Here is a 27,029-nt window from a genome sequence, read left to right as displayed (position 1 = left end):
GCTGTTTGACAGAAAATTGGTGAGGAGTCCTCTGTCGGGTCTGAGTGGCCCCGGTGACACAGAGGTTGTGGTCCCGGGCCTCACTCTGGTGATTGGGAATAATGCCTGACTTTCCCTGGCTCCCTGAGAGGTGTGTGTCTGGTATCCAGAGGGGGCTTGTGGCCTCAGCCTCCAGTCCAGGTGGGCTCAGCTGGCGAACGAGGGCGGCCGGGGGGATGGAGAGTACCAGAATTTCTGGAGCTGGATGGGAAATTGGTGGTGCCTTGGCCGGCTTGGGCTGCCCTCACCGACTGCCCCAGACCAGGTCGCTGGACAGCAGGCATGGATTTTGCACAGCTCTGGGGCTGGAAGTCTGAAATCAAGGTGCCAGCAGCACTGGTGTCTGGTGGGACACCTGTCCTTGGCTTGCATCCCTGGGGTCTGTCTCTTCTTGTAAGGACACCAGTCCTTACAGTAAACCTTAATGACTTCTTCCTCGGCCCATCTCCAAACGCATCATACTGGGGGCTAGAACTTCAACATACAAGTTTTAGGGGACACAGTTCAGTCCATAACAGGTGGGGAAATGCAGGCTACCGAAGAAGATCCATTTTGCTCCTTTCATCCACTCAAATGGGAGCTCAGACCTGGCCACCGTGGACAGCCTGTCCTGGGAAGAGCCTGGGACTTGGGAAGGGGCGCGCCCCTCCCCCGTAACCCGGGACTGTGGGGGAGGGGGGTGCTTTTGCTACCTGGCTGTGCCAGTGCCATACCAACCCCCACAGAGGTCGCCCTGGTGACTCAGGCCCCGGGACCACATTGTGATAAAGGGAAGGGGAGGGCATCAGACAGCTGTGATTCACGAGCACTGAGTTCCGGGAAGCCGCAAACAAACCAGAGCGGGACAGAACGCCCCATAGGAGGGTTGGGGGGGCTTCTCTAGGCCGCCCTAAGTTACAAGGAGCTGGCGCAGGTGAAGACCAGGGTAGGGAATCCCCCAGCCCAAGTTTTGCCTGTGGAAGAACGAAGGGCCGATGCCCGTAGCCCCCTGGGAGTGGGGTATGGGGGATGGAGGAGGTGTCCGGACCCTGAGGACCCCTGTGGACGATGGAGGACGACACAGGCTGAACTATCTGCAGTCACCCCAGCTGTGGGTCAGGAAACTGAGTTTTTTTTTTTTTTTTTTAAGATTTTATTTATTTTATTTGACAGATAGAGATCACAAGTAGGCAGAGAGGCAGGCAGAGAGAGAGGGAGGAGGAAGCAGGCTCCCTGCTGAGCAGAGAGCCCGATGTGGGGCTCAATCCCAGGACCCTGGGATCATGACCCGAGCCGAAGGCAGAGGCTTTAACCCACTGAGCCACCCAGGCGCCCAGGAAACTGAGTTCTTAACAAGCAGTGTTCTCTGGGCCCGGAAGCAGATCTGGGTGCCTCCAGATTTTCTTGGTGTCCCTGCCTCCTCTTTTATCTGCGTTGCTAATGGGCTGGAGTCTCATTTGTTTCTCCAAATTAATTGCTCGAACAGCGTGGCCAGGTAGTCCTAACTCTGGGCACCCCCACCTCCCCTGTGCGGAGATGGCCTGCCGCATCCCAGCGACCCCCCAAGCAGCCCCCGTGGCCCGTACTGCATGAATGAGGGGTCCTAGCTTTGTGTGTCTCTGGAGTATTTTGTGTTCGAGGGGTGCAGTGCTGGTCCGGGGTCCGCAGTCTCACTCGTGTCTGGACAGCCCCAGGGAGGGGGAGATGCCACCAGCTAAAGCTAAACTGGGCCGGCTCGTGGGACATGGAGCGGTGATGGTCCCAGATGGGACACAATAGAGAGTGATTTCTCTGTTGTTTCCTTTCTTTGGAGAAAAATCTAAATTTACTGAGAAAGGTAGGATCCAGCACCTTCCAGGCCCGGTGGGGTAACCCTGCAGGGAGCCGGACACAGCTTCTCCAGAGGCCAGTGTGGGAAGTGAGGTGAACACGTTCCGAGGTCAGGAGCAGCCGTCTCAGACTCTGGAAAACAGGGCTGCATGGTTTTGGCCCACACAGCAGGCAGGGGACAGACTCAAAAATGCAAACAGGAACCTGCTGTTCCCTCCGTGGCCCTCTCTCGTGGCCTGGCCACCAGCCCCCACACTCCCACCAGGCGCCCGCATCCTTTCTCCACACGAGCATTTGCGCCTCTGGGAATGGGCTTGCTTTCATGTCCAGGGTCACCTTCTAGTACAGACTCCTCCTGACCCCCTCTGGCCGGAGCTCCATCCCATGAAGCTCAGTCCTGTGAGGGCAGCGCCCTGATGCCGGCTTGGTAATGACCCTGGGCATCCAGCAGGTGCTTTGAGATGGGCGGGCTCCAGGCTGCAGACCGTCCGCTGGGGACTGTTCCCATTTTGTGCGCCTGCAAACAGGCTTAGCTAGATAAAGCAATTCTCATTCATGGCCGAGGTCTGGCTAACTCCGAGGCAGAAGCCTTGACTGTTCCGCTGCTCAGCTGCCCACCACCGTCCCCGCAACTGCAGAACCACCTAGCCCGGCCCCTCCCACACGGCGTCCAGAGCTGAGTGGCTCCCACCCCTTGGAAAGAACCCAGGTAGGAGCGGGCTTGGTAGTGGCAGGGCTGGAAAAACTGGAAGCGTAGCCTCAGTATTGGCACACATCAAACCTAATACGAATCCAACTGAGCCCTAAGAGCACCACTGAGAGACGAGCCGTGATTCAGAAAATCCGGGTCGGTCTACCTGAGTGTTCCCTGAGGCCCAGGGTCTCAGCTGGGTGGTGCGCAAGGGGTGGCCTCAACAGCCCGGCCGCGGAGCAGTGGTATTCTCAGGAAGGAGTGCCCCGCGGGAAGCAACACACGCACATGCTTGCACACGTTCACACGCACGTGCACATTCTTATGCTCATTGACACACACGCTCGTTCATATGTATATGCTCTCATACGCACACGTACACGTTCTTACCCTCAGTCGTATATGCAGTCTCTCACACACGTGTACACACACACCTCTCCCCGTTTGCTCCGTGGCCTTCCTCACTGCCTGACTGGGACAGTCGTACTCCTGTCTGCTCTGTCCCCACCCCCTGGGGACACCGGCAAGCGCTATGGTGTCAGGGAGTTGGCCGTACTCACCCCTGAATGCCTGGGGCCTAGACAGGTGCTCAGTAAACATGGGAGCAAATGGGAGAGCCAGCAAGTGAGTGAGCGAATGAGTGAATTATTGAGTGAGTAAGTGAATGAGTGAATGAATGAATTAGTGAACGAGCGTGAGAATAAGTGAACAAGTGAATGAGTACGTGAGTGAATGAATGATTGAGCGAACAAGGGGGTCCAGAGAGCATACAGGGCCCAGATCCCCGTCAACCCCGCGCTGCCATCATGCGGCTTGAATGAGAGGAGGACAGTATTGATGAGGAAAAACAGCCATATTGATGTGGCAAATAACGTGACCGAAAATGAAGAGAAACACAGACTTCACGGGCGACTAATGGCCTGTCGGCAGAGGAGGCAGAGTGGGCGGTGGGCACAGCTGGTGTCTGTGACCAGCTGGTCAGGCCCAGCCGCTGGAGGACCCCGGCACCAGCCCCCCTACCCGGCCCAGCAGACTAGATGCAGTGGGCCTGGGGCTGTGGGTGGGACCCCAGGTGGGCCTCACGTGCGTCCCCCTGGGAGTCGCGCCTTCCTCTGTGGGGCTGTGGGTGGGACACGGTGTTGTTTCCTCTCTGCAATACTCGTCCGTGTCAGCTGGGGGCGTTTTTAGTTCTATTTGCCTAGAACTTGAAATCTTCAATGGCCTGACATTTTCTTAGGAAACTTAGACTTAGCAGCGGGACGCAGTTCCATGTCAGTGGCGCTTGCCGAGAAGCCCCCTGCATCCCGCCAGGGCCGCCAGCGAAGCTGGAGGATGGCGGGGGGATGTGCGTTCTGTGGCTTTGTCTGCTGAACACCATGACTCGGGGATGATTCCAGAGAGGCCGCGGCCCAGCTCCGGTCAGCCTGGGTCAGGGGCAGAACCCAGGGTGTTTGGGGGGCTCTCTGCTGCAGTGGCCCAGGCTCTGTGATGGCATGACCCCTGGAGTGACTTCCTTACGAACTTTGTCCCTGCTGTTGGGCAGGTGTATGCCACTGAGTGTACCCAACTTACAAACACGTCCCTTCTTTATTTATTTATTTATTTATTTATTTATTTGACAGAGATCATAAGTAGGCAGAGAGGCAGGCAGAGAGAGAGAGAGAGAAGCAGGCTCCCTGCTGAGCAGAGAGCCCGATGGGGGGCTCGGTCCTAGGATCCTGAGATCATGACCTGAGCCAAAGGCAGAGGCTTAACCCACTGAGCCACCCAGGTGCCCCAACATGTTTCTTCTTCTTCTTCTTTTTTTTTTTTTAAAGATTTTAAAAGATTTTTTTTAAAGAATTTTTTTTAAGATTTTATTTATGTATTTGACAGAGAGAGATCACAAACAGGCAGAGAGGCAGGCAGAGAGAGAGGAGGAAGCAGGCTCCCTGCTGAGCAGAGAGCCCAATGCGGGGCTCGATCCCAGGACTCTGGGATCATGACCTCAGCCGAAGGCAGCAGCTTAACCCACTGAGCCACCCAGGTGCCCCACGTCCCTTCTTTTAAACCCCACTCTGCCTCACAGGGCAACCTGTCCAGCTCTGCCTGTTTTCACACGGCTTCCTCCCCATGCCTCCGTGTCAGACGTCCCTCCTGTGTCCCATACCTCTCTCATAAAGACACCTGTTGTTGGATTTAGGCTCTCGATCCAGTGCTCGCTTCGGCAGCACATATACTAAAATAGGCTCTCGATCCAGGGTGACGTCCTTGACATCCTTCTGTACAGAACTTGTCCCCAGATAAGTTCGTATTTACAGGCACCAGAGCTTAGGACATGGACACAGTTTGTGGGGGGTCCACAGTTCACCCCACTACACATCCCTTCTGGGCAGCCTGACCCCACCCTCAGGAAGGGTCCTTGGTTGGCTTGTGAGCTGGTTGGGGGTGTGGAGCTGAGCCAGGAGTGAGAGCCCTCACTCGGGTGAAGCTCCTTGCTGGAGAGCGCAGAGCCTCATGTTGTCGCAGGCAAAGTCTCAGCGACCAGGTAACAGTCATGCTATGGAATAAGGGTGTCTCCGAAAACCTTATTAGATTATGGATTTCTTTTTCTTTAGTGCGGGGTGGGGTGGGGGACTCTCTGCGGGCCCGTGGAAGCACCCTTCCTCCACACACCCACCTCTCTCTGCGTCCCTAACTGGGACGGCCCCCCGCAAGGTGAGGCCCGGGAGGTGACCCAGGTCCTCCTCTTACCTGTTTGTCCCAACACAGGCCATGTTCGAGCTGGTCACGTCCGAGGCCTCCTACTACAAAAGCCTGAGCCTGCTCGTGTCTCACTTCGTGGAGAATGAGCGTCTGAAGAAGATCCTGCACCCGTCGGAGGCACACATCCTCTTCTCCAACGTCCTGGACGTCATGGCCGTCAGCGAGCGGTGAGCCCCCTGCGCTGGGCCTCGTGGGGTATGGCTTCCAGAAACTTCCCCTCACCTGGGGCGCGGCCAAAGCTGGCAGCGAGTGCCGGTTACACCGGCTTCTCTGCTTTTGAGTGTTTGGAATTATCTGTAATGATATAGAAATAAATATGTAAACACGACCACCCGTCCCCCGCCCCCCAGCAGGGCGGCCGGTCACACCCCCCTGAACAGGCCTTCTGCCTCCAGATCCCTTCCCGTTCCACGCATGTGCTCCTCGTGTCCCCCTCTGCCGGGCAGGTGTGCGGCAGGTGTTCTGACCAGGTCCAGGGACGTCCGTGGGAGCTGGTGTCCTAAAACCCCAGTTTGACGTGTCCCAGACCTCCTCCCCCCCAGTCAGATGGTGTTTGTGGTGGTTTGTGAAGGAGGCTTTGGAACCGAGCTTCTGTTTTGCCTGGGAAGGATGGGAGGAGCCTAACTGGAGCGGGAATGAACAGCCATTCACTGATTCTTGTCAAGAAGGAAAGGGCGCTAATTTCACCGTTGGGTTAGAACATCTGGCGACCATTTCCCGCTGGGCCATGGAGTCCACGGCTCAAAGAGCAAAACTCAGCTTTCGGGTCCAACAACACTTGTTCAGATGCCAAGCTGCCATGTGGCCGGAGGGAGCCCTCCATCCCCAGGGCGCCCTGGGCACTCCCTCCTCCCCCGCTCGGACACCCACCTCCTCCTGGCAGGCCCCGCCCCGGGGCCTCAGACACACTGCTGCTGAGAGACCCGCTGGCCTCTGCCACTTCACCCCACTGGGGAAAGGGCGTCTTTTTGTGTGTTTACTTACACTTTGCTGTGGAGAATTCCAAACGTGCAGAAACAGACGCGCCAGTGCGATGCGCGCAGCCCCCCAGCCCGGCACCTGGGTTGGTCTGCGTCCCCAGCCCTCCTCACCACCCACGGGATCCCACTGAGGCAAATCCCCGTTGTCACCTCGTCTGTGGGCACATCAGTACATCTGTTAAACATAAGGCCTCTTTCTCTCTCTTTGAAAACACTCCTGATGCTATTAGGCACCTAAAAACACAGGACGACTGACCTACCTGCTGGGACCAAAGGTGCCATCGGTGTGGGGCTTATGTCCTGTTGTGTCTGTGGCCTTGCCCGAGCCAGGCCCGGGGGCAGCCATGTGTTCTGAGTGTCCCGGTGCAGGCACCTTTCACGGAGCCGCTGCCCACGGCCCCCTCCCCCACCGCAGGTTTCTCCTGGAGCTGGAGCGCCGGATGGAGGAGAACATTGTCATCTCGGACGTGTGCGACATCGTGTACCATTACGCAGCCAACCACTTCTCAGTGTACATCACCTACGTCAGCAACCAGACCTATCAGGAGAGGACCTACAAGCAGCTGCTGTGAGTGTGTGTGTCCCCTCTCCCTTCCCCCTGCCCCCCGGGCAGGCTGTCGCTCCTCCCACCGGGACACCAAGCCATGGCCCTAGGACCCCTGCTTTCCAAGGCCGGCACGTTCCGGGGGCTGCAGGGTCACTGGAAAAAGGTCAATCCCAAGACCATCAGCCATGGCGCCCATCTGACCCGTGTCTGGAATGGCTGGGCTGAGCTCCGCGGGGCTTAGAACAGACGGTTTGAGGCCGGGAGGGCCCCTTGTGGCCCAGGAGGTTGGGAAGATGGTTTGAACTAGAGCCAAAGGAGGGATGAGGCAGCAGGGGGTGCCTTTGTGGCCTTCAAGCAACGCCCTTGACTTTGTCACTCATCTGCCCACTTCTCAGCTTCCCTGGGGTTTCAGATGATGAGGTGATTTTTCCAGTCGATTTGCCTCTTTTGACTCCCTCACACTCTGGTGCTGCGCTTTGGTGACACCTGAACCCGTGATGTGTTCTTACCTTCACTGGGGAGCACCAGAGGTCCCCCTGAGAGGTCACCTCCGGCCATTCCACTCCCCTGGGCCTTGCTGTCAAGGCTAACTGTGGAGGGTTTCAAACTTGAGCATTCAGGGGTTTGGTGTTTGACGTTTGGGGGTTGAAAACTGGGACTCGAGGGAATCAGGATGCTAGTTCGAGGACAGACATGGAGGTGACAAGCAGGCAGGAGAACGGGGTCCTGGCCTCGCAGGGCTGCAGGTACACGCGTGTCCCTGGAGGCACAGGGTGTCTGGGCCTGAGGGGAAGGCCGTCAGCCGGGGTCCCTGTTGACATGCCACCCAGGGTCCCTGGAGCCCGCGTCAGGGCAGCCCCCTGCTCCCCACTGCCGAGCCACCTGCAGATAGGACGTCCCCGTGGCCATTGTCCCCAGCCTGCTGCTGTTCCTGTCACTACGTGGGTTCACCTTGCCACAGTTCCCTGCTGGGTAAATCACCAAATCCTGCATCTGAGTCATGGACTTCGCCACATGAGGAATTCTTACCTTCCCACACGGAATACATCCTGTGAAGTTTTCACAGCCCAGGCATGTGAAGCCATTGTTGTCATTTGGCTTGTACATGAGCAGTTTATCTTCCGTTAAAAGAAATCAGCGTGTGTCCCGTGCCCGTGGGCTGACTGGTTCCTCCGAGGCCATGGATGCGCTTCTGACTCGCGCCTCCTGTGAGCCAGAGACCGACTCTCATGTCTGTGTACCCCAGCCAGGAGAAGGCAGCCTTTCGGGAGCTGATTGCACAGCTGGAGCTGGACCCCAAGTGCCGGGGGCTGCCCCTGTCCTCCTTTCTTATCCTGCCATTCCAGAGGATCACACGCCTCAAGCTCTTGGTCCAGGTACCAGCCTCTCCCCCCAGCCCCTGCCCTGACGTGTGGACCGGGCTTGCGTGTGTTTCTCCCGCTGCAGACTGTTTCCTTCAGTTGTTCCAGGTCTCTGCTAGCTTTCTAGGAAGTTCATTTGCTCCACAAATCTTAATGAAGCTACTACTATGTGCCACGCAGTGGGGGAGTCAGCCCCTCTTCCCAGTGAGCCACAGTCTGGGAATTAGATCAACAGGCACACACAAGCAGGAAGTGGTCATGGCTGTGAGGACAGTGAAACGGAGGGCACATGATTGGGGGGTCACTGCCTGGTCACCGCCAGTTAGGAATGTCAAGTAAGACTCTTAGACAAGTGACATCTGCGCTGAGAAGATGCTGACAGAGAGGAGCCATTCAAGTGACAGATAATTGCTTATGCAAAGGCCCTGGGGCAGCGAGGCTCATAGGAGGGAAGGCCAGTGGTGAGCTGAGGGGATTTGACAGGAGTAACTGCAGAGACGTTGTGAGGCCAGTTGAGGCCCTAAGGGACCAGGCAAGATGCTGGCTTCATGCTTCCGCAGGACAAGTGAGTTGCCTGATCCAACTGAGTGCCCACAACACTGCCTATGCTGAGTTAGGGACAGGAGAGCAGGGGTGCAAATGGAAGAAGGGGTCAGGAAGCTATGGGAGAAAGGCAGCCTGGGCTGGAAGACCGGCGGGGAGCCGAGGGTCGGGGGAAGAGGGGGAGATCCTGGAGGGAAATCAGAATTGAGATGCTCACTTGCTACTCCAGGGAAGAGGAAGGAAGAGTCAGAGCTGGACCCGCAGGAGTGATGGTGTGGCCCTTCCTGAGGTGGGGAGACAGGCGGGGGCAGGGGGCATCGGGGTTCCAGGGAATCTCCAAGTGCCAAGTTAAAGGGAGAAGTCAGTGCAGGGCCTCTCGGCATCAAGGTGGCGTTTAGGGAAAGACATCATCAAGGAAGGAGAGATGGGTCCCAAGACCCAGCCCTGGGACACAGTGCTCAAGGACAAATAGAAGGAAGAAGGAAGCCTAGGAGGGCTGGGGCCGGGGAAGCCTGGAGAGGGGCATTTCCTGAAAGGGGACCCCATGCCTGCCTCGGGCTGCTGGGGTGTTTGGTGCAGCTGCTAGGGGAGTGGCTTCAGAGGGCGATGAGCTGAGAGAGTGACCTGCGAGCCACAGTTAGGGTAGCTGAGAGGTCAGACATCATGGGGTGGGCAGTAGTAAGGAGGAAAGGTTGCAGCGGGGTTGAGGGGAGCATCAGAGGACAGGGCCCAGGGACCTGGGACCAAAGTGGGGGGCATCAGAGGAGTAACTCCCCCCACCCCAGGGATGGCCCAAGAGAGCGCCATGTGACAACTCAGGGAGCACGAACCCGAGTCACAAGACATGGGTCAAAAAAGGGTTACATGTGAGATTTTTTTTCTTAACTTGGAAAAACCGAATCAGAAGATAGAGGGGGAATATTTTTAAGAAATCATAGGAAAAGAGCATATATGGATATATAAAAATCTTAACTTTTATACGAAGAAAACCAACAGAAGTAAGATCGAGACCTATTTTAATGTGTTGAGGGAGCGTGGAGGCACAGGCAAGTCAATGGCAGCCTGGAGCCCTCAGGAAGCTTCTGAGGAAACGCCTCTGAGGCAAAAGCCATGGGAGCCTTTTTTGTTAAGTCAAGAAAATCAAACACTTGGAAGAAAGGGCTTTTCTTCAGTAAGACCAGAGTTAATGAAGTCTCAGGGTCACTGGGACTTGGCCACAAACTGGTCCTAGGGGCAGGGCAGGGAAGTCCCCCATGCCTGCCCTGAGCATCGCACGCGTGGGACCAAGGTTGGCCTGAGTATGGCCGTCCCCTCACTGCCCCGCCCACCCCACCAGCAGGAGGTCGCTGGCTTTACTTTGGTGTCCTTGTTAAGCACCTCCCCACCCCCCGGAGGTGGGGGGATCTGGGGCTGCAGCTTGGCCTTCATGGTTAACCCCTGGCAGGAGCCTGACTCGTCATACTCACGGAGGCCCCCATGGGTCAGAATGCTTGGGCCTGGGCCTGCTGTGTGGACTCCTGCGCCCCACTGGGCTCTTCATTGTGCCACCCCTGCATGGGGGCAGGGCGGGGAGGAAAGGCCACCCGGGATCAAATTAATGCAGATTTTCCTGTGCTCAGAACATTCTGAAGAGAGTGGAAGAAAGGTCTGAGCGGGAGTGCACGGCCTTGGACGCCCACAAAGAACTGGAAATGGTGAGCTGGGCTCCCTCCTCCTTTTGTTCCCAATGAACCATTTTCCTTGGCCGGACCCCCACCTTGTGGTCCTGCTTCCTCCTCTGTCACTGTGTCTTTGGAAATCACAAATGCATTTTAGCATATGCTTTTGCAATCAAAAAAGGTCATTTGAGGGGTGCCTGGCTAGTTCAGTAGGGGGAGAGCAAGTGACTTGAGCTCAGGGTCGCAAGCTCAAGCCCCACATTGGGCATAAAGATAACTTTAAAAAAGAAAGGAAGGAAGGAGGGAGGGAGGGTGGGAAGGAAACATCGTTCAAGTCCCCAAAACAGTTCAAGGTGTGGCCCCAGCTGAGCACCCAGGCTGTAGCCACCGTGACCTCTACTGCCCCCCACCGGCCTTCTCTCTCCCAGGCCCCACGCTTGTCCTTGCTGGCTTCCAGTGTCTTCCCTCCTGTGCCACTCCCAAGGATCTGGCTCTCTTTGTGCCCTGACATAGCCCTGCCCCATCCTTTTCTCCGCAGGCCTGGTCCTATCCCCAGGCCACTCCCCTCCTGTCTACTGGGGGGACTCACGGGTCTTGCCAAGCCCTGGGCTTGCCGCCCAGGAGGGAAGAACACCATGTGCATTCCTCACCCTTGGAGAAGCGGTTCCTCCTGGGAGTTGACCTCAGAGGAGGAGACTTGGGGGGGGTGGGGTCGTGCTCAGCATATATGTCCCTCCTGGCATGGGTGGCTGCCGGGCATCCTGTCCTCTGGCTGGCCCCTCCTCCTGTCCCTTACCAGTTGGCCACCTGTTAGGCTGGTCAGGGAGGGTGAATGACCCGGGAGACGGGGGGCATCTTTCAGGGCCCTCTGCCTGTCTCCCCCCGACCGGGACTCACACACCTGTCAGGCGGGGGTTCATCTCAGCCACCATTGGGCCCCGGAGGGTGAGTCCAGTGACCATCTGCACCCACGAGAGGCCTGTGTGCCAGGGGCCAGGCTCTCTGTTGCTTAAGTTCCTCTGCTGTCACCTCCCTTTTCTTTCTTATCCAACGAAAGCTATACTTGTCCTTCCCATAGTTTACCTTTTCCTTAAAGGTGGACTTTTAGGGGCACTTGGCTGGCTCAGTAGGTAGAGCGTGAAATTCTTGATCTCAGGGTTGTGGGTTTGAGCCCCTGTTTGGGTATAGAGACTATTTAAAAAATAAAATCCAGGGGCACAGGTGGCTCATTCGTTGGGGTGTCTGCCTTTGGCTTGGGTCATGATCTCGGGGTCCTGGGATCGAGCCCCACATTGGGCTCCCTGCTCTGCGGAAGGCCTGCTTCTCCCTTTCCCACTCCCTCTGCTGTGTTCTCTCTCTCGCTGTGTCTCTCTCTGTTGAATAAATAAATGAAATTTTTAAAAATGAAAAAATTTTAAAAAGTAAAATCCATAAAAAATAAATAAAATAAAAATAAAGGTGGACTTGTTTTAATTTATAAAAGTAACTAATGTTCAGTACCAAAAAAAAAAAAATTGAGCGGGTGCCCATAAGTAGAAGGAGGGGGTAAAGATGGTCGGTTACCCCACCCCTGGCTGCTGACGTGGGGCGCCGCCCTTGCAAACCTGCTCGTACAGCTGTAATCTTTGCTAAAGGGGCTTGTGGTTTCCAAGCTGGCTTTGCTCTCCATTTTAGTGCATATAAAATTATTGCCGTTCTTAATCATTCACGCCATAACGAGGCGTGGACCAGTCGGGTTCCACTGGAGGTGGTGTCTGCGTGCGATCTGGCGCCTGAGAGGACAGAGGCGGTGGCCGGGAACAGCTGGCTGCCCCTGGCCTCACGTGTCCCCCCTTCTTATGCCAGGTGGTGAAAGCGTGCAATGAGGGTGTCAGGAAAATGAGCCGCACGGAGCAGATGATCAGTATTCAGAAGAAGATGGAGTTTAAGATCAAGGTGAGCCTGCACCGGGCTACGTGTCCCCAGCCCAGCTGGGCTGGCCTGGGGCATCTGTCCCCAGTCGGGTTCATTGACAGGCCACCCTTGCCTCTCAGTGCGGTGGCACCTTTCGTGGACATCTCCCTTGGCAACCCCAGCTGCCCCGCCTGCCACCCGCGACCGTGCCATCACACTGGCCTGTGCTTATCTTCTGAGAGACGCCGTGCCAGGGCCCGGGAGCTGCCTGTTCTCGTTTCTTAGCTGTGAGACCTTGAGCAGTTAGTTGACATGAAGAATGTCACAGGGACCATTCCAGGGATTCTTATAAGGGGGAGACGGGGTGAGGGGGACACTGAAAATCTGACTGCAGTTACCAACCTCCCCCGCCTCTCTGTCAGGCTTCAGGCATCAGTGAGCCCAAAGGGTGCCTGGGGACTGTTTTTGCTGACATGGGCACATGAGCACACCATGCCCACTGAGGGTTCCTGAGCTCTTCCTGTGTTTAGGAACTGAGCACCCTCTGAGGATGGAGACACGGCCTTCTGCGCTCCCCCCATGTCTCCACCTGCCGGGCCAACCACTGGGTGCTGGGAGCCTCCCCACAGCTGTGGCGCAGGGGCCTGCAGATCTGGCCTGCTTGTGCCGTGACATGCAGTTCTCTCTTCTTCCCTGTGAACCGGGCTCTCGCTTTGATTCTGCAGGTGCCCACATGTACAAACACACACACACACACATACACACACACTGGTAGACACAAGTGCACATAGACACACTTAGACACAAGCACATACACAGCAGACAAATGCACAGAGGCACACACGCTTGTGTACATGGGAGCGTGCACCTTCATGCACACACACACTGTCCTTCCTGCATTTGCCTGGGACTGCTCCATCCCCCACCCTCCCTGTAGAGCACCCCTGTGCTGTTCCTCGGGTTAGCGCTCCAGTGAGGCGGGGAGAGCCTGGGGGGCAGCTGGAGGGACACAGCTGTTCTGATGCCATGCCTCTGCCCGCCCAGTCAGTGCCCATCATCTCCCACTCCCGCTGGCTGCTGAAGCAGGGTGAGCTGCAGCAGATGTCAGGTCCCAAAACATCCCGAACCCTGCGGACCAAGAAACTCTTCCGGGAAATTTACCTCTTCCTCTTCAATGACCTGCTGGTGATCTGCCGGCAGATACCCGGGTGAGCCATGGGGCCCCTGACCCCGGGGGGCCGTGGGTGGGGCGGGGACAGCTTCGGCTTGGGCCAACAGCAACAGGTTACCCCCTCGGTCGCCATGGGAGGCGGCAGTCTGGGGAGAGGGGGACCAGTGTTCAGGTGGGGGGCTTCCAGAATGAGGTGAGGAGTGGTCAGAACAGTAGAGCCTGCAGGACCAGGGATGGAGAGTTCCCCGGGACCTTGGGGCCTCCTTGGGACCAACACACCCACCCTGTCACCCTGGGTCCCCAGAGACAAGTACCAAGTGTTTGACTCGGCCCCGCGGGGCCTCCTCCGCGTGGAAGAGCTGGAGGACCAGGGTCAGACGCTGGCCAACGTCTTCATCCTACGGCTGCTGGAGAACGCGGACGACCGGGAGGCCACCTACATGCTGAAAGCGACCTCTCAGTGAGTGCCCCGAGTCTCCTTCCAGGTGGAGCAAGCAAGACTCTGGGGCTCGGCATGTGCTTGGTGGCCCCCAGATGCTGTATGTCGGGCGTGGTGCGTGTGTGTGTGTGTGCGCGCGTGCGCGTGTCCCCCCTCTGGGTCTCGGGTTCTGGAAGGGCCTCTCTTTCCTGATGAGATGTAGAACCCTCGGGTCTTGCTGACCAGCACCCCATGTCACTGGGTGGTCCCAGGGCCATCTTCTCACCCCTCTGAGCAGCCGGACCACCTGCCCTGCAGCCCTAGGGCTCTGAGAGGGACAGCCAAGGTCAGGTGGAAACCGTTCTGTGAGCCCCGTGTGCTGCCCTGCACTTGTACCCACTGGATGGAGCTCACAGGGCATGGCCCTCCATCTCGGCCCAGCTCCTACCACCCAGACCAACAGCAGCCATCTCTGGTTCCGTGTCTGAGAGTCTGTGGCGTCAGGGCTGTCTGGGGTGTCTGGGGGGATTCTCCCTCACCTGCTGACCTTCACACGTGTCAGGGAGATTCTGTAGGGCTCCCCACACCTCTCCCCTGGATTCTGGGCACCCCCCAGCCGTCCTGCTGTGGCCTCGTGGGGGGCCTGGCATGGTGCCCGGTGGGGGGGCGTTGCTCCGTGGTTTCGGCATGTCCTCCTCCATGTCCCAGGAGTGAGATGAAGCGCTGGATGACCTCCCTGGCCCCCAACCGGAGAACCAAGTTTGTTTCCTTCACTTCCCGGCTACTGGGTAAGTGCCCTGAGGGAGGAGGAGGCCCCAGCAGGTAGGTGCAGGCAGGTGCTGTCTGCGCTGCCAGGATGGCCCGGGCCAGTGCCTGCGAGCCCGCTGTTCCAGACGCCAGCGTGGCTTCCACGGCCGGAGGTGCCTGTGCACCGACCCCAAGGGAGGACATCGGTGTAACCAACTTCACAGACACTCGGATGGTTGATAATGCGATAAGTCACTGGATCTTAGGTGACAGGTCCCACAGGGAAACCAAGAGGAATCTGGGCCCAGAAGGCAAACGCCAGTGTGATTTGGGGTTGCCAGCTCTCTGAAACCTTAGTGACGGCCCACCTGCCTCCCAGAGAAACTTCTAGCCCTGACTGCTCTCCAGGTCCCGACCCTCAAACAGCTGCTCCCAGCACCACATCCCAGGGCCAAGAAGCTCCTTCCAAAGTCCAGAATAAGCCCCCCTCCTGGCCTCTTCCTCCCTTTATCCACAGACTGTGACAGACCCTGGCCGTTTTCACTGGAGCCAAGTCCCCCTCTCACCCGGACAGACCCCCTCCAGTTGCTGGGGGAGTTTGCACTGCTCTGTTAGGCGTGCCTGCCCTGTTAACCGAGGAGTGGGGGGTGTCCAGGGTCTGCCGGGTACGGAGTGGGACGGGGGGGCATGGTGACGGGGATGAGCCACCTCCCTTCCTCCTGCCTTCAGACTGCCCCCAGGTGCAGTGCGTGCACCCGTATGTGGCCCAGCAGCCAGATGAACTGACACTGGAGCTGGCCGACATCCTGAACATCCTGGAGAAGACGGAAGACGGTGAGGCCTGGTACCCGCACGCCTCCCACGCACGCACCCCCTCCCCGCCCCACTGGTGCCCCACACTCTGCACCAGTCCGAGGGAGGAGGGGATAGTCTGAGCCCCGTGTGTAGAAGGAGACGTCACAGGGCTGAGGCTCAGAGACAGGCTGCTTGACAAGGGTGATGGTGGTGGCCTTGGGGTCTCCTGGCTTCATGCTGAGCAGCAGACGGTTGCTGAGGGCTCAGGAATGGGATCCAGAATCAGTATATTTGGGACACACCGTGGCATCCCAGGACCACGTTCCCCTGCAGGGGGTCAGGGCAGTGCTTTCCCGGCTTCTGGGGAGAAAATCCAATCCGAGGGTCTCCAGCGGCAGCCGTCGAGCTGGTGCTCTCAGAAAGGCCTCCCGAGTCTCCTTCGCTGCTGCTGCCTAGACGGAAGGGAGCCCTGGCCGGGAAGGAGACTCAGCCCTCACCCCCACAACCTGACCCTCCCCGACCCGTCCCTGCACAGGGTGGATCTTTGGCGAGCGTCTGCACGACCAGGAGAGAGGCTGGTTCCCCAGCTCCATGACTGAGGAGATCTTGAATCCCAAGATCCGGTCCCAGAACCTCAAGGAATGTTTCCGAGTCCACAAGATGGACGACCCACAGCGCAGCCAGAATAAGGATCGCAGGAAGCTGGGCAGCCGAAACCGGCAATGACCCCTGGCCGGGTCACTAGCCTGGCGGGAGGACACGGGCGGGCCAGAGCAGCGCCGGGCTGGCAAAGCCCGACGGACAGCAGATGGGCTCCGGGGGCAGGCAGGCGCCTCATGCAGGAACCCGCCCACCCCTCTCACTGCCCCGGGCTGAGTGCTCGCCTGTCTCAGCCCCCTCGCTTGCAAACTGGAGAAAGGGTGCCACGTCTTTCCTCTGCTGCATTTATAAACAAGAAAGCGTATTTTAAACAGTATTCTGCTACCTCTCCCTCTTGTCTCCTGGGGGGGGTGGATGTGGACCGGCATGCTCCAGGGGCCTTCCCAGGCACTGGGAGAGGCCCCCAACCCCGGGGGGTCCCTGGCCGAGGGCAGGCTGGAAGGATTGTCATGACCCCCTGCACACGTCCTTCTCGACCCTGGAAGCCATTAGAATCCACCAGGGGAGCAGACGGACCACCCTTGCCTGAGCTTGATGAGCAGCCCGTGGTCTCCGATCCAAAGGACTGAGAGACCAAATGCCTCTGTCCTCCCCTCCCCAAGCCTCTGCCAGCCTCTGGCTGCACGGCCAGGCCCCGCTTCACGGCAGGCCTACCAGAGCTTGGCTGAGGGCCCATGCAACCTCTGGCTCCCTGACAAGCTGATGTAACTTGTGTCTTCCGGCCCCTTCAGGAGCCCAGGTGTTGTGAGGAATGAATTGGTCACTGCATCCTGTATCGATTTTGGTTCCGAGAAAAGCAACTATCATTTCTGGCTGCATTAAAAGAAGCATCATGTATAAAATAACGGAGGTGACGCGCTGTTCTTTATTGCTCTGCTGCACACAGGAATGAGGTGTTCAGTTCTGGGCAGGGAAAGAAGAACTCCTTTCAAGGCCAATGGAGTAGCATGTCCTGAAGGAGGAGGTTGAGGTGGCTTCCAGGACAGGAAGAAGCAACCAGGGTCAGGACCTCAGGGTGGAAGATTTGGGCCTCGACCTGTGGAAGGATTTCAGAAACCGAAGATGCTATTTGAGGGAGTCGGGGGTGCCCTTCTGCTGCAGTGGAAGTGAGAATGCAGGTTTGGAAGAGCACAGGGCGGCTGAGGTACACGTGGCTAGTGATCCCAAAGGGGATCTAATACCAGGTACAGGGTTGGGGCTTCCTACCTGACCAGTCACTTCCCACCTTGGGCACTTCGTCCCACTTTGCTGCTAGCAAGTTACCCAAAGGCTGCGGCTCCTCGCCCAGCCCAGGTAACCCTCACAGGTGCTCCACTGCCATCCTTGATTCTGTCCTGGAGCGTGGAGGGCCTGGAATCTGACCCTGCCCAGCCCTGCATGCCTGGGACCACTCTCTTACTGCCAGGACACTCCTTCCTCCACGCCAGAACAGGCCCTCCCTTAGAAGCCCAGGATTTGGGTCAAGTGGGACTTCGTAGCATCTTCCCACAGGCCACAACATGGCTCCTAGCATTCTTGAGACTGAGAGCCTGTGAGAATTGGATGGATTTCTGGAACATGTATACATGTGCAACACTCTAGTTTAACAGTGAGGGGCTGATGTTCATGGGGCCTCTGGGCTATGCGCCCAGAGGGATTACCCACACTTAAGACCCCCAGCAGTGGGGGCAGGGGGAAAGGGGTCAGTTTTGAGCCCTATGCTGCTCTTGGGTGGGGGGAGGGAAAACCTGGGACAAAGGAGAGGGGGTGACCATTGGTCCTGGCCCTTGCCCAGCTTATCTTTTTGAGGCCGGTAAAGAGCATGCTGATTTGGATCCTCTGCTTTAACTAGGGCTTTGGTTACCAGAGGTTACGTGGGATGAAGTAATTTAAACAGCTTCATGAGAACTGGTCGGTTTTAGAACAGTCTTTCACAAACGAAAACTTCGCCCGTGTGTTTTGGGCGAGCGCTCACCTGGAGTATCCAGGAGGGAAAAACTGGTCTTAGTGGGAGCAGGAGTGGCTCAGAGCTCAGGGAAGCGAAGGAGGCCAAAAGCGTTGCTAGAAACAGTGAAAGTAGAGGAGGAACAGCTTCTCTCCACCAACACCTACACCTCGACCCAAGTACCAAACCATCACAGAGGGTGCAGACGGTCCCTCCTTCAAGCCTCCGGTCTTCTTTTTTTCCAGTTCAGGCCTCTTTCCTGCCAAGCCCTGGGTAGCTCAGCCACTATTTTATTTTTTTTTTAATTTTTTTTTTTAAGATTTTATTTTATTTATTTGAGAGAGAGAGACAGTGAGAGAGAGCATGAGCGAGGAGAAGGTCAGAGAGCGAAGCAGACTCCCCATGGAGCTGGGAGCCTGATGTGGGACTCGATCCCGGGACTCCAGGATCACGCCCTGAGCCGGAGGCAGTCGTTTAACCAACTGCGCCACCCAGGCGTCCCTCAGCCACTATTTTAAATCCCTTCTCTCAATCACAAAAGCCAGGCTTCCCGGGAAGTGTGCAAAACCAAGGATGTGACCAAGAAAGGAGAGCCAGGGCCAGACAGGGAGTTGGAGGGAGGCTGCCTGGGACTCTGGTTGGGTTGCTCCTGGGGCTCCCAGGGGTGGAGGGGTTCCCAGGGGCGCCAGAGGGACAGGTCTGCCGCTCAGAGCCGCAGATGGCCTGATGACCAGGTCAGAAGACGCCCCAACCCTCCGAACAACGCAGGCTCTGCTTGGGATCCCTGCCCTGCCCGCCTGCCCCGAGCTCCCCGCCGCGTGTCAGTCTGCGCCCAAGCGCCGGCGGTGGGCCCTGGGCACTTTGGGGACGGGAGCGGGGCCGGGGCGGCGGGATCCAGGGGCGCGGGCAGCCGAGCGGGGTCCCCGCACGCACGTGTTGCGAATTGTCACCCGCCCCGCTCGCCCCCACACGCACGCACGGACACACTCGAGACACGGGGGCGCCACCGGGGTTGCAGCCGAGTCGCGCCGTGCGGCGGGGGCGCGGCCCTTTATTCGCTTCAGGAGGCGGAAAACTTTCTCAGCGCGACGACGACGAGCGCCAGCACCACGCAGGTGGCCAGCAGGGCGGCGATGACGATGGCGGCGATGGCGCCGGGCCCCAGCGAGCCTGCGGAGGACGGAGGGCGGGTCAGCCCCCGCCGCCCGCGCCCGCCCCGCGCCCGCCCCGCGCCCGCCCCGCGCCCCCCCCTCCCCCGCCCGGCCGGCCGCGCCTACCGCTGCCCGGGTCCAGCGGCTCCCGCGCCGTGCTGTCCTCGGGGCCCGGCGCGGCGGTGAGGACCAGGGGCCCGGTGGCCGCGGGCTCCCGGGCGGGGCTGGTGCTCTCCACGGGGCCCTCTCCCGACGGCAGCTCGGCTGGCTCGTTCCACAGGGTGGGCGCGGGCTCCTGCGGACCCTCGGCTGCAAGGCCAAGGACAGGCACTGGGGAGCAGGCAGCAGGGCCTACAGGGACGAGGCCCCAGCAGGGAGCAGACTGCGGAGGTGGCGCTGTGCGCAGGACTCTGGGGTCAGCGCTGCACCAACCGTTCCGTTTCACCGGGGCTCCAGGACCTCTCTGGGGCCAGACTGCTTCTGAGCCCAGTGAAGACAGACTGATGGGGGCTCCGGGGAAGTAAGGGAGAGGGGGAGGGGCCCAACAACGGTGAGCACCCGCCCAGAGCTGGCAGCCCAGCTTTCCAAAGGCCTGAGCGGGTCACTCGCCCCTCCCAGCATAGCCCGCGGACCCTCATCTGAACTGCTGGGCTCTGTAGGCCTGGGTGAGATGACCGACCCTTGAGAGAGGCCCCAGCAAGGTAGGGAAGGGCAGCCTTCACCCTGGAGAAGAGGCCAGGAAGGTGAGGCAACTCTCCCTTCAGGAAACGGGGTCCCTGCCTACCCAGAGCCCCATGAGGGGGCTGCTGGTGCAGGAGGTGGGAAGGAGAGGCAAACCCCTCCTTTGCTTCCCCTCCTTTGCCCTGGCCTGGGCAGAGCCACACAGCCCACATGACATGGGGTCTAGTGCCCACACGTACCCCATGTTTGAAGGCTTAAAACCCAAGGGGACTCTGTATCCTAAGAAACTGTGATGCCAGCATATTGTTGTCTCCAGACAGGACAGGGCCAGAGGGATGGCCAGAGGTGTGTGGTCAGTGTAAGGGAAGCCCCAAGAAAGGGATGAGCCCCCCCCACCCCTCCAGGCTGGGGCTCAATCAGCCCATCAGTCCCCGTGTAGCTTTTGTGCAGAGGCCTCTCTCTGCTCATGGGTTGGGAGTTGGCCCAGGGGCCACAGGGAACGGGACAGGCTGACCCTGAGAGGCCTGTGTGAAAACCCCAGCCGCATATCCCCACCTCCACCATATCGGCCCATGCCAGTTTCACTGCCCTCCCCACCAAGGATCCTGGTCTGAAGGGCCCCATAGCACTACCCCCACCCCAGACCCACCCATCCTTCCCAGACAGGAGGCCCCAGCCCCCCAGTTAAAGTTCAAGACGAGAATGACAGACAGTCTCCAGGCTCCCACCACCCTCTAGTCCTGGCCAATGGCTTTAGCAGGGTCAGAGCTCCCCAGTGCCTAATTTGAATTGTGATCCGAGGATGCTCAGCCCCCACGCAGTCCCCAGGAAGGGCTCCGCAGGCATCAGGACACCATCTCGTTGACTCCAGCTGCTAGGAACTCTCTTTGAGAAAACCAAGGCTTAGGGGGGCCCAGGGAGGAACGCTGCTGGGACTCAGAAGCCCCCAGATGATGAAGTAGCAGGATACACTCCCCCAGAAACCACCAGGGAAATTGTGTCATTCCTGAAGCCCCAGCCAGCCTGCCTGAAGGTCCCTGGGGCACCTTTCTCTCTGAAGGCTTCACCACGCCCCCCCCCCCCCCCACCCAGAGCTCCCTCTGGTACAGACAAGCCTGAGCCAAGCTGCTTGAAAACTCACCAGCTTCCAGAGAGGAGCTGTGCTGGGAGGACACAAAGGGACTTTGGGGTCTCTCCTGCTAACAATGCCCACCTGGGGCAAATCATGAGGAAACATCAGCGAAACCCAAATTCAGGGTCAGTCTTAAAATAACTGCTTTCAAAAAAACATCCAGGTCAAGAAAGACAAAGGAAGGCTGAGGGACTGTTCCAGATTAGAGACCCAGGAGGTTGAATGCAGTATGTACTCCTGGCTGGGGAGGGGGGCACTACGGGGTTTAGTGGGGAAGGAGGAATTTGCAGCTTGGATAACAATATCATATCAATGCCTGGGTCCTCATTGAGAAAACTGACTGGTGATGTAAAGATCCTTGTTCTTAGAAGCATTGAGGGGACAAAAGGCATGATGTCCACAGCTTACTCTTCAGTGGTCAGCGTTAGGATAGCTTAAGTGGGTAGGCAGAGACAGGAAGAAGAGCAAATGTGGCAAAGGCAATTCTGAGTCTGCTGGCGTTCCCTAGGATTGTTCTTGCCACTTGGAGGTAAACTCAAAATCTCTTCCCAATCCAGCTGTACAGGAATCCCCAGGCCCTGCTGCTGCAGCCTTTCCCAGGCCTGGAGGTAAACTCAAACTCTCTTCCCAATCCAGCTGTACAGGAATCCCCAGGCCCTGCTGCTGCAGCCTTTCCCAGGCCTGGGCTGGATCAGTTCTGAGGCTCAGCTTGCAGGAGGAACCTCTGTCCTAGTCCTCAAGGGTTCCCCAAGCCGGCATCCCTTTTCAGAAAACAGCCCTGCCAAGGAGATCTCCCAGGGGCAAAAGGCCCCTGACACACACACGGTATGGGGGAATCTTCCTGCTCACAGGGCCTGAGGCCGAACTCAAATGTCGGTGTCTGGGTCCTCCCTAGCCCCCCACCAACTGCGAAGACCACCCTGTGAGGAGGGGGGCAATAACCCTGCCAGGTCTCCGTCATCACTGCCTGGGGGGGCAGGGGTCTGCAAGCCTCATAGCTGCTATGGAAGGTGCCAGGCCCCGGGCATGCTCGCCTCAGGCTCCCATGGGCTAGGCCAGAGAAAGAGTCCGAGTATGTCTGTGACTAGGCCCTGAGGTCTGACAGACTGCCTGTCTTCCCAGTTAAGTGGACATACCACTGGCCCCCACGGCGGGGAGGCCTCCACAGGGCTGCGGGGTACCAGGCCCAGCAACCTGGGCAGCCACGGGGGAATCAGTGGCCTGGAGCTAGCAGCGCCCAGGTAAGCCTCTACCTCTGCCCTTTGCCACACCCCAGGAGCCAGCTCTGGGGGAGAGAGGGCCTCCCTCTGGGCAGGGCGGTTGGGGGCACACCCAGGTCTTCTCCCCTTCCACCCCCCAAAGAGCCAGCCTTACTTGGCTGCTCCCCACAGAAGCCTGGATCTTCCCTGCCAGACACACTGGCTCAGGCTGCCTCATCCCTGCTCCTACCCCTGCAACACTCACCCAGGCCCTAAAGCTTGAAGGGCTGAGACTACAGGCCTCCAGATCAAAAAGGCTGGGGCCCAAGCCTGGCTCTGTCGTGCTGTCACCCACCCTGGGACCCCAGCAGACTGATTTCACTCCCCCCTCCCCGACTGCACTTCCCACCCTATGAAATGGGCGTTGGATCGTGTCTCTCTGAGCTCACACAAGTAGCTAACCATGCCGTCCTGCTGTCCTGAGCTGCTGCCTTGGCCCCAGGGCCTCCCCAGCTGGACTCGGGCCGGCTGGGTCTGTGTGCTCTGCATTTGCTGTCACTGGCCATCATGGGAGACCCCAGAGGCTCATCGGCACCGAAGAAGCTGGGGCCCCAAAGGCCGGCCAGCTCCCTGTAGCTTCTGCAGCCCAGAACTGCAGCCTGGAGTCAGCCACCCCCCTTCCAGCAAAGGAGGCACAGGGGCCAGGAGGAGGCTCATCCTCATCTACATGTCTCTGTATTTTCTCAATTCGCTGCAATAAAAGGGGAAAACAGAGTTTAAAGGCAAGAATCCGCCTTCCCCCCAAATCCATCTTGGGGACCCCTAAGTGGAAGCTGTTGTCAGGGGGCTTGCCAGCAGGAGGGCCCATCCAAAGAGACGTGGAGATGAGGGAGAGAAAGCCAGGCAGAGGGACCGGCACAAGCAACGTCATGGAGGATGGAGCCCACGGCCATGGAAGCTGAGCTGTGAGCCCCAAGGGGGAAGTTAGGTGAAGATAGAGAGGCAGGTAGAACTGAGGGGGGCTGTGATAGACCTAAACGCCAAGGACCAGAGTTAGCAACGTCCTGCGACTCTGACCAAGGGAACTCAGAGAAGTAGGGGACCTCGTGACGCTGCCACAGGCCCGGGCATGGTGGGCTCTCCCCCAGCCCCACTGCCTCCAGCCGCCCTGCCTTTCAGTAAATAGGTTTGTTTAACACTCGCTCTGACCGCAGGGCCCCGAGGCCAGGCACCCGTGCTCACAGACAGCCTTTGTGCCCGCCATGAAGGGCCTTTTCATCCCTTCCCTGGCCTCCTGCCTGCTCAGCCTGGCCTGCTCCCCCTACTCCGGTAGCTGTACGGGCAGCCACCAGGGAGGGCAGCAGGCTGGGTCCGGACCTCTGCCACAGGGCCACTCCTTGCCTGCCCTCCTGTACAGGACCCCTGCCCATCAAGCAAAGGCAGGGGCCTGCTAGGCCTTGTACACACCTGCTCGGAGCTTCCAGCCCAGAGTGGGGTGGCTGAGAGCCTCCCAAACATCCTCCCTCCTCGACCGGCAGGAAGACCGACAGCCAAACCCCGAAGACTGCGGGGTGGAGCGGGCCCGCCTGTTCCTGGTAGGACACGTGGAGGGAGGTGAGGCCAGGTGAGGTCCTAGAGATGCCAAACACGTCCCCAAACATTCCTGTGGCAGCAGACAAAGCCCACCCACCCAGGCTGTGTATCCAGGGCCTCCAGCCAGCATCCTGGGCTGGAAGAGCTGGGCTACTCAGGGAACAAGAAACTGGACAGGAGCTCCCCTGGTGGCCCCAGAACCTGGGCAGGCCGGCGCCAACACCTTCGCCTCAACCCAGTTTGACCACCAGGCAGGGGTGGAGTGGGGTGTGAGGTGGGGTGTGGGGGATCTGCAAGGACCACCGTCCTAAGATCTAGTTAGTCCATGTAAGATGCCACCCGATACTCAGGCCACTTTCCCAGTTTCCCACACCGGGCCCCTGTCTTGCCCAGCCAGCACATCTCCCACATAAAGGGAGGCTGGCACTTTCCCAGCCTATTCGAAGGGGCGGTTCTGCCCCAAGACCACCCTGTACCCTGAAAGGGGGCTGGGGACATTGATTCACATTCCCCAACACTTCCTGAGTGTCCCAGGGTGCCTGGCCCATCCTGAAAGCTCATGTGTCTGGACTGGGCAGGCCTACCAGCCCCGCACGGGAGGCAGAACTGCTGCCTGCAGTTACACCCATGCTACAGATGAGGAGAGGTACCGAGAGGCCGAGGAACAGTTGGTAGACAGAGCCAGAAGCAAAGCCGGGCTTCTTCCTAGGGCATCTAGAGGCCTGTGCGCCCACAGGTGACTCACCATCATTTCTTCCTGGTGTGTGTGTCTGAGTATGTGGCTGTCCCCCCCACAGGCCTCTCACCCCCCCAGAAATTCTCCCCAGGGCCATGCTTACTTAGGTGGCTGGCAGCCAGGTGCCACCCCTGTAGATGCACAGACATTCCCCCCAAAGCCCATGCCACAGAGAAGGTCTCCAGGGCTCTCCCCATCCACTCCTTTCTCCAGCTCCAGGACGCCCCCAACACACACACACATCCACACAGGGGCCTGAAATATTTCTCCTTTGGCCCACCTCACGGTCAACAGAGACTGCTTTCTTCTGAAGAAAGACCATCCAGGACCTGTCTGTGCTTTTTCTCTCTCAGACTTTGAAGTTGGCCTGGGCCAGCCCCTCCCAGCAGAGGGCTCTAGAGCCAGGACTGGGGCTGAGGTCCGGGGAGCCAGCATCCTGAGTCTACTGGGACCTTCCTTCTCACTGCACCCCAGACCCGGCCATTTTGACCTCAGAACTGAGCCTAAGTCCAGTGTCCTCAGCATGGTTTTGCTAAGGAGTCTCAGGCTCTGTGTTCTCTCTGAAAATTTCCCTGGGCTGGGAATAGTACTTGGGTCCTCCCTCTGGAAGGATGTTTCAGAAAGCCAGCAGAAGAACGGTTTGCAGGGTTGAAAAGTGAACCAGCAGGGTTCTGGGGTTTTCTGCCTAGGAGCCAGGGTCTCTAGTCCTGTGCCTGGTGCCCTGTCCTGACTCCCAGATCTGGAAGCCTTCAGATTTCAGCATGCTGGGGTAATCCCCATGTCCCCCAATCTGCTGAAGTCCCTGGCCTTGCTCCCTAAATCACCCCCCTGCTTCAGGGGCCATCATGTCCATGGCTAGCAATTCCCAGGACATTGACTCCTGGCAACCGATCTCACAGAAGCCTTCTGCAGAATCACCCCAAACGGTGGCCTGTCTCTCGGGAAGGGCTTCTGCCCAGTGGGCAGCGGAGAATCTGGCCCACAGTGCTTCTTGGCCCTGGGTGGCTGGTGGCAGCAGAGTCAAGGGAGCACCCTTACCTGTGAGCACTGCTGGGGCCAGGACCCCGGAGAGCAGCAGCAGCGCCATGCGCAGGACCAGACAGAATGCCATCCTGGCCTGTGAGGGAGCGCGGCCGGAGAGCGGGACACACGGAGGACTGAGCTCCTTAACTTCACGGCGGCGGGAAAGAGGTATCAAAGGGCTGGGAAGGGTTTTCATCAATGCAAACTCTGTCCTCCTGGGACACCGTACCCGCCCCCCACACATAAGCACACACACACACACACACACACACACACACAGCAGAGCTTAAGAACGGACTGCTTTCCTGAACTCCAAAGTAGCCCCACCCTCCGAGAGGGAAAGAAAGAGGAAATTGCTCTCTTTCCCTCTTTCCCTCCCCCAGTCCTCCCTCTCTCCTTCTCTCTCTCTCTCTCTCTCTCACACACACACACACACACACACTCCTCAGCCACTGCAAGTAAGATTCTCAAACTTCAGTGTGCAAAAACACTCACCCAGGGAACTTGGAAAAGACAGATACCTCCAGCACTCTGTTCCCGAGGGTCATGGATGATCCCAGGGATCTGCAGTTTAGTTCCTATGGCTTTGGCTTGAGAGACTGAAGCCTAGGCGGTCAGCACTGCACAGTCTGCTCACTTTTGGGCTCCCGATGCCTGGTGGGGAGATAGCACTCAACAAGACCTTCTTAATAACAGAAGCACTTCTAAAGCAGTTTCAATCCAAACCCTCGGCAGCTCTAGTCTCTTTCCAGAAAAGCTCATGTAGGGACGCCTGGGTGGCACAGTTGGTTGGACGACTGCCTTCGGCTCAGGGCGTGATCCTGGAGTCCCGGGATCGAGTCCCACATCAGGCTCCCAGCTCCATGGGGAGTCTGCTTCGCTCTCTGACCTTCTCCTCGCTCATTCTCTCTCACTGTCTCTCTCTCTCAAATAAATAAAAAAAAATAAAATCTCAGAAAAGCTCATGTAATTAGACGCCCTGTTTCTTCTTGCTGTCTCTTCTCCTGGGGGCCTGAGACTCGAAACACCACCTGTGTACTCCTGGCTTCTATGTGCAGCCTGGGTCTGGGGCAGAACTTCAGCCCCACCGCCCACAGCCTCCCCAGCAGCTCCATGAGTATCTAAAAAGTATGTCCACTTTAATGGGTCCAAACTGACCTTGACTCCAGTGGGTCCTGCGCACTCAGTGGAACCCCAGCTGCTGACCTCCCAGATGTCCTGGCCACGTAATTAAAAGTCATCAAAAGTTTCTCTCTCCCTTATTCTTATCTAATCTCTCAGAAAGTACTGCCAACATCCCTTACCTCACACCCTTCATGCTTTCCCCCCATTCTTGGAAAAGCCACCTTAAAGGCTTGCCTTGGCCCTTCTCACAGTGTTCCAGTCCACTGGTTTTGACTAGGTTTCTCCAACACACCAGACAGGGCCCTTTGCACTTGCTGTCCCATTTTTGTCACAGGGCCTTTGCACTTGCTGTCCCATCTTCCAGAAAGGAGTCCCTCAGTTCATTATGTGGCTATCTCCTTATCACCA

At 58.2% G+C, this 27,029-nt stretch overlaps 2 protein-coding genes across 3 annotated transcripts in view; one reads left to right on the top strand and one right to left on the bottom strand.

Moving 5' to 3' along the window:
* NGEF (neuronal guanine nucleotide exchange factor) overlaps nucleotides 1-16,902 on the top strand; it is a 71,547-nt gene extending 54,645 nt beyond the window's left edge. For both annotated transcript variants that reach the window (XM_044241867.1, XM_044241868.1), the window contains 10 exons: nucleotides 5,291-5,451; nucleotides 6,680-6,832; nucleotides 8,058-8,187; nucleotides 10,335-10,409; nucleotides 12,219-12,308; nucleotides 13,311-13,474; nucleotides 13,742-13,897; nucleotides 14,564-14,643; nucleotides 15,332-15,436; nucleotides 15,933-16,902. In XM_044241867.1, the coding sequence (XP_044097802.1) occupies nucleotides 5,291-5,451; nucleotides 6,680-6,832; nucleotides 8,058-8,187; nucleotides 10,335-10,409; nucleotides 12,219-12,308; nucleotides 13,311-13,474; nucleotides 13,742-13,897; nucleotides 14,564-14,643; nucleotides 15,332-15,436; nucleotides 15,933-16,123 (1,305 nt within the window). In that variant the 3' untranslated portion in view covers nucleotides 16,124-16,902. The remainder of the gene's footprint in view (nucleotides 1-5,290; nucleotides 5,452-6,679; nucleotides 6,833-8,057; nucleotides 8,188-10,334; nucleotides 10,410-12,218; nucleotides 12,309-13,310; nucleotides 13,475-13,741; nucleotides 13,898-14,563; nucleotides 14,644-15,331; nucleotides 15,437-15,932) is intronic.
* Nucleotides 16,903-19,041: 2,139 nt separating this feature from the next.
* On the bottom strand, nucleotides 19,042-25,584 carry SNORC (secondary ossification center associated regulator of chondrocyte maturation). Its single transcript, XM_044240886.1, has 3 exons — nucleotides 25,512-25,584; nucleotides 19,259-19,441; nucleotides 19,042-19,151 (listed from the first exon to the last, which is right to left on the bottom strand). The coding sequence occupies exons 1-3, from the start codon at nucleotides 25,582-25,584 to the stop codon at nucleotides 19,042-19,044; spliced, it is 366 nt and encodes a 121-aa protein (XP_044096821.1).
* Between the last annotated feature and the right edge of the window lie 1,445 nt (nucleotides 25,585-27,029).

This window comes from Neovison vison, chromosome 3 (genome assembly GCF_020171115.1).
Source record: "Neovison vison isolate M4711 chromosome 3, ASM_NN_V1, whole genome shotgun sequence".
NCBI lineage: Eukaryota > Metazoa > Chordata > Mammalia > Carnivora > Mustelidae > Neogale > Neogale vison.
Note: the sequence above shows the minus strand (reverse complement) of the source record. Positions and strands in the feature narration are given on the sequence as shown.

What these genes read in the sequence shown, in the direction of transcription:
- SNORC (XM_044240886.1), bottom strand. Translation starts at nt 25,584, where the DNA reads ATGGCATTCTGTCTGGTCCTGCGCATGGCGCTGCTGCTGCTCTCCGGG. An exon ending in GGCCCCAGCAGTGCTCACAG is followed by an intron (nt 19,442 to 25,511) that starts GTAAGGGTGCTC and finishes TTGGCCTTGCAG; the next exon opens with CCGAGGGTCCGCAGGAGCCC. An exon ending in GCCGCTGGACCCGGGCAGCG is followed by an intron (nt 19,152 to 19,258) that starts GTAGGCGCGGCC and finishes CGTCCTCCGCAG; the next exon opens with GCTCGCTGGGGCCCGGCGCC.